General features: G+C 42.9%; 1 protein-coding gene across 5 annotated transcripts in view; it reads left to right on the plus strand.

The window, feature by feature from the left end:
- Positions 1–2,703, plus strand: part of TIMM9 (translocase of inner mitochondrial membrane 9) — a 9,208-nt gene extending 6,505 nt beyond the window's left edge. For all 5 annotated transcript variants that reach the window (XM_035894342.1, XM_035894341.1, XM_035894343.1 and 2 more), the window contains one exon: positions 1,022–2,703. In XM_035894342.1, the coding sequence (XP_035750235.1) occupies positions 1,022–1,156 (135 nt within the window). In that variant the 3' untranslated portion in view covers positions 1,157–2,703. The remainder of the gene's footprint in view (positions 1–1,021) is intronic.
- Positions 2,704–6,281: the final 3,578 nt, after the last annotated feature.

The raw sequence follows: 6,281 nt of genomic DNA on the forward strand, positions 1-6,281 counted from the left end.
GCACCATATCACCAGATACCGCGCCCTCTGGGAGAAGAGGCTTGGGGTAGTTCCAGAATTTGTTTCCTAGTCAGACTTAACTCCTGCTTAACAGGTTTTGCTGTAGCTGGTGCCAGGCCAGGAAGAGGGAAGGGCGGGCAGTGGGTGGTGCCCATAACTGCACGGGGTTTTTGTCTTGTTCATTTTCAGCGCCTCTGCTTTTCACATCCCTTTATAATGAGCAGAATCAAAGCAATTTCTGGTTTTCTAGTAATCATGCAAAGTGGCTGTCTTTCTATCTAAATTTGTTAATTTTTACAATGATAGCAAGGTCAAGAATCATGGTACGGAATATCCAATTGGTAGAACTGTTGCTGAGGAAAAAAAATCTCGCAACTCTTTCTCTACACTTAGATAAAAAAACCCCACCTTCTAAATTTAAAAAAATAGTACCATGGCTGGAATAGGCCAGGTATTTATTTCCCTGTCCAGCTGACTGCTAGAACCTCAGAGGGTACTCTGGTTGCTATTGTGAAGGTTAACCAAGCAGGTACAAGCAGACTGATAGAGCTAATAGGAACAAGGTCAAAAAAAAAAAACCAAACCACAAACCAAAAACATTAAAGTGAGCTAGCACACAGAAAGCCATATTTGGCTGTCAAAAATAGTATGTGTTTGTAAACAGAATTAGAAAAATGTTACTAATTTAATAAATTTAGTATTAATTGCAAAATAAAATGCTTTATATACTTCAGTTTCACAAGAGAAGCCCAAGGTAATATCTCCTAGATTAGAGATGTCTTCCAATGAAGAATTTCATAGAATGAGTATTAAAAGAGGTTTCAGACATCCCTCAAAAACTAAACTTCACATTTTCCACTGCACAGAGAGGCTGTGCACAGTTAGGCCCTCAACCTGAGGCTTAACGCAGAATGAGATGTAGTCACCTAATCATTTATCCCTGTTTTTGATTGTATGTTGGGTCCTGTTTGGGGAAGTGTTTAATTACTGTTTGAAGCCTTCTGTTTCTCTCTTCCTCTAGATGACTTGCTCAGACCACTGCCTACAGAAGTATTTAAAAATGACGCAGAGGATCTCCATGAGATTTCAGGAGTACCATATTCAGCAGAATGAAGCTCTGGCAGCTAAAGCAGGGCTGCTTGGCCAGCCTCGTTAGACAGGAGCACTCTGTTCAGACTTCACAAGCAGTGCCAGTGTTCACTGGGCAGGAACACACTTTGGATATTCTGCTGTCGGGATATGTCCAGCAACTCAGAAGAGAGTCCTAGATGCTGTTCAGACAGTGGAAACCATGAAGGGTTAAACAAGAAGTTAGTCATGGTGGACTGGCAATGGAGTCTGTGGCTGAAGCCCTTTTCATTCTACAATGGAGTAATACTGATATAAACTTTTCCAGGGCCCACAGACTGGCGTGTTTAAATTTCAGGGGGGGTGGGAGGGTTATACTTCCTTTCTGCTAGGACTGCTTCAGATGAAAAAAAAAAAAGTGTAATACGGGAAACACACTTTTTTATTTAATTCAAGTAAAATAAATGGGAGCTGTACACTTGTATGCATGTTCTTTCCAAAGATGTATCTTTAGGACACTGCTCGAGAGCAGTGTTTTGTTTGCTGTGGTCTCATTCCTCCTCAGCTACTACAGCGTTCTGCTCATTCATTGCTGCTTTAAGTTGCTGGTATGTAACAGGATTAATGACTTTGTTTCAGCAGCTGGGGATCTGTGAAGGGGTTCTTTCTCTTAATTTGGGAAGAACTTCTGCTGAGCCACCCTCACAGAGCCTTGTGATCACCCTGACTCTCCTGGACTGCTGGGTGGTGATGAGTAGAGCCTCAAGCCAAGGGTGGTTATGAATGGCAGACAGCTGCAGTTCCTAATGAGCTCGGGTAGGCAGGGATGCTCTGCCAGCTTATCCCTAGGTTACATTTGCCTCTTGCTTCACCAGGTCATTTACAAGGGACAGGAGTGTGACAGCAGCAGCACCTCTGCCTGAGGCAACTTCTGTGAAGTCTTTGGTTCCCTTGGGGAGCCCCAGGGGCCCTCTGCACCCAAGCATGATGCATGCATGGTCCAGTCCCCATCCCTGGAGGTATTTAAAAGACAGGTAGATGAGGTGCTTAGGGACATGGTTTAGTGGTGGGATGGCAGGGTTAGGGTAATGGTTGGGCTTGATGATCTTAAAGGTCTTTTACAGCCTAAACGATTTTATGCCAAGCCCTGCGCTTGCTGGCAGTTTTTTCCTTTAATTGCGTGATTGCTGACAAAGTACAAGGGTATGCACAATATGATGTCTCTCTTTGCTGCTGGATGAGTACAGAGAGAAGTTGGTGGAAGCCAGCTGTTCTGATGCTGTGGGTTTAGTTTAGAAAAAAACACCAGTCCACTGAATGGACCTCAATAGCTGAAATCCTGCCAGCTGGTTGTTAGTACAGCAGAACGAGAGCTAACAGGCATGTTTTACTTTAGTTCTAACTAATAAAATGCAGTAACAAAAGGAACTCGATATCACCATATCAATTTTGAGATTTCAAGCGATGAAAACTGAAACAAAGCTATTTCATGTCAGCTGCCAGGGTCTGTTGTGGGGTAGAAAGGCAGCAATACGGAACAGAAATGGCAGGAAGCCTACCCACATGCTGCTGTTGTTGTTACCTTCTCTGTAGCTTTTTATTTCCAGCAGCAGTTTGAAAGAATGATTTCCTTGCCTGTTGGGATCTGTTGTTACCTTCTCTGTAGCTTTTTTTATTTTAGTTTGAAAGAATGATTTCCTTGCCTGTTGGGATTTTTTTTTTCTTTACTCCAACCCTCAGCTCTCCAGGCTGTGGATTACTGACGGCAGCGCAGCACAGCTGCCACGTGCACTGGACAATGCTCTGCTTGCTGCTGTTTAAAGCTGCCCCAGCTCTCCACAGGAATCTGTTCCCATGCCTTTCAAAGATGGAAGAAACAAGTATGTTCCTACAGTCTCATTTACATGTGTTTTACACTAGCTGTATCACAGCTCTTTCCTACGTAGTGGTGCCTTGTTACCTTGGAGATAGCTAAAATAGTAAAGGCTAAAAAAGAGCCCAAATGTGGCAGCAATTCTCCAGTGTCCTGGTTTTGGTTTTTTTTTTTTTTTCAAAGGAGTAACAGGCTAAAAATGTCTAGATTGTTTGCCACAACTAGGCCACAAATGTAATGGCCAATTAAAAATAATCTATCCATAGTAAAGATTTAAGGCTTTCTTTAAAGCAGTCTTTTTGTTAAACACTTGAAAGTAATGCATGATTGAAATGATCCCTTTTTCCATTGTATCTTAGTGTGCAAAGAGAACAGTTGCTCAGAAAAGTGACTGAAGAGTTTGGGACTGGAGGATGTTCATGTCTTCTGGGCAAAGCTCCTTGGGGCTGAAGTGAGGAGGGGGTTAAAAAAAAACCCAAACCAGTGTTTTCCCTCACATTTCAGTGTTTGGGGGTAGGAAGATGTTTAAATATTTGTTAAAACAGATTTACTGTACAAAAGGTTAAGGAAGTGTTAGAGGGACTTAGTTAATAAATTACTTGCTTTCAGGTTACCCAGTTTTCTTTTATTCCAGTTTTACAGCTGCCTTAACCCACTGTTACCCAGGGAAAATGTATATTCTTAAACTCTAATTAGATGTTGCATCCCCCTGCCTCTCCAAGCAGGTGGGGTGGAAAGGGTCATGGGCAGTATGAGCATCCGGCTGATCACTGCCACCCCCAAATGAAGCCAGCCAGGTGAAAACTCATGACCTCCACAGCAGCGATGTGCTTATAGCGACTGTAGCTTGTTTATGGATGTGCCTGTTAATTGTGACGATTTCAAAGCTAACTGGAGTGGAAAATAAGTTGCAATGCTACTGCACAAAGATGCAGATAAGGATGGAGTTGCTGGCTTGCTCTTTGGATAACCAGTTTTGTCCTAGTGGTATGTTGTGATCTTTCCATCCAAGTGACTGCTTGAAGAAAGATGATACTAATATATTTTAGCTTCGAAAGAAAGTGCATCCATGTAACTAAAGCATCGGGGTGGTGCGGAAAGCAACAGTGAAAACTTTCTTAAAAGGTTAACTTGCTTTGCAGACTCTGACTTCCCTTGCTGCCTTGATGAGTTAGCATGCCACTGGCTGGCTCAAATCCTGTTGTTCAGAAAATGGCACCCTGTAAGATTTTTGGTAACAGGGCTTGTGGGTTGAGAATGATTCACGACACGAAGTGCTTCAGTGCCTCTCACACACGTTTTGCCGAAGTGTTGCAGCTGATCTCTCCTCTTTGGAGCAAGATCTCCCAGCACCCAGTTCTCAAAAATCTTTATCTGCAAATGCAAGAATCAGTATTTCTATGGTGCCTGGATGGATGTCCACTGTGAAGGCTGGGAATGCCTACAAGGCAGGCCAGGCCCCCTATTTTCTCTCCCAGTAGAGAGAAAACCTCCACAACATAGTTTAATCTGGAGTATTCTCCATCCCTCCTTTAAAAATAGCTTCAAGTTTGCAAGGCATAAATGAAACATGTAGCCAAAATCAGAATAAAAATGAGAATACACCTTAGTTTCTGGATCTTAACTAGAAGGCAACAGTATTTAAGATAAAGAGTGTGGAGAGCAGGGGAATTGCCTCCATGAGATGGTTAGGCTAGGTGCAGGAGGGGAACCAACTCTGACAGAAGGAGGAGCAAAGGGTGAAAAATGGGAGCACTGCTGAGGAAGTACTGAGAAAGCTGTGAAAAAAGTGAGCCAGAGTGGAGATGGGAGGGGAGAGAGGGCAACAGCAGCCCAGCCTGCCAAAAACCAGCTTGATGAGATGAGGCTAGTAAACAGATGCCCATTTGGAGGCGACATTTGTTGCATCAAGAAGGATCTGTGTTCCTGCCTCCGCTGCAATGAGTGTCGAACCAAAAGGAATAGAAAAGCATGCAATTACTAGTCAGCCCACAGAAAATAGAGTAATTTCAACAGCAAGGGTCAAATGAGAGCCTTGCTGCAGCCTGCCCTGTACCTCTGCTACTGGCAGAGTGATCAGATCAGTCATCTGGAAGATTATTACAGAGGTTCCTTGAATTCTCTCAAGGATAGGAGTGAAGTCCTAATTTCTCTAACCCCTGCTGAGAGCTTCAACTCCTGAGCTCTCCGCTGGAGGGCAAGGAAAGGATGTGACTGCAATGTTCTGTAAGGAAAGTGCGTGTTAAATACCTAATGCCTGGAGATAGATGGTGGCTGTGACTTCTGTACTCTTGAATACCTTACTCTGAGAACTGGAGTCTAAGCAAACGGTGCAAGGCAGCATTCTTCTGTACTCTTTAATACCTTACTCTGAGAACTGGAGTCTAAGCAAAAGCTCTTTTTTTCAGCATGTTCTGTTAGCTAGGTTAGGAAGTCAGAACACAGCATTTGAGGAATCTGGTTCAAATCTGGGCAAGTCCCTTAAGCTCAGCTCCAAAGTTTCTTTAATGAGCGTGGCCCGAACTCTAAAACCCGTAAAAACAATTAGAGCTTGTGACACCTAAACCTGCATCATGCTTGCACCTTCAGTTTCAGGAAGACAGCGTTAAAAGAACTCTAAATGAAGTTACAATTCTGCTAAATAGTAGAATTTTTTTAAATTATGTTTTACTTCATGCTCCTTAGCATTTTGGTGTTAGGTTATTTCTGTAAACACAACAGGGAGCACTCAACATTCAAGCTTTAGTAGTTCAGGAGTGTAAAATGATGGTCAAGTCTGCCCAGGATTTCTCACACACAGAAACAAATGTAGCTGAAAGACATACGAAAGACCCTAAATCACTCTTAAAAGAAAAAAAAGTCTATACTTATACAGTGCTTGAACAGACCATGGCTGGTTAAAACTTTTTGCTGTAATTCTCTTTCCCCTAATCTGAAGGAAAGTGAGAGGACTGCTGAGGGAGCTGGGCTTACTGTGTAAATATTTAAGGTAGTATACTTGACATATCACCCTTTGTTTATGTAACGCGAAGGGGAGCTTATCTAAATTTCAAATAGTCACAGTAGAAATCCAGTTGGTGGCTATTTCTGTATTTCACACATCCTGCCCTTACTAGGATATGGAATTAGGGACCCTCTTCCCCTCTTTCTGCCCAAGCACATGTTGAATTTCTGTGCGTGCTGCTGCCCCAGGGACCTGCCAGGAACTGTTTTCAGTCGTGGCTGAGAGGGTTTCAAGCCTCCCTTGCAGCAAGGCGTGCTCTTAAACACCTTATACACCTTATTGGTAGGAAAGGGGTGTTTGCTGCTTCTCCTGCCTTTTTTTTTTTTTTTTTTTTTT

Source organism: Egretta garzetta, unplaced genomic scaffold (genome assembly GCF_000687185.1).
Source record: "Egretta garzetta isolate BGI_Z169 unplaced genomic scaffold, ASM68718v1 scaffold485, whole genome shotgun sequence".
Taxonomy (NCBI): domain Eukaryota; kingdom Metazoa; phylum Chordata; class Aves; order Pelecaniformes; family Ardeidae; genus Egretta; species Egretta garzetta.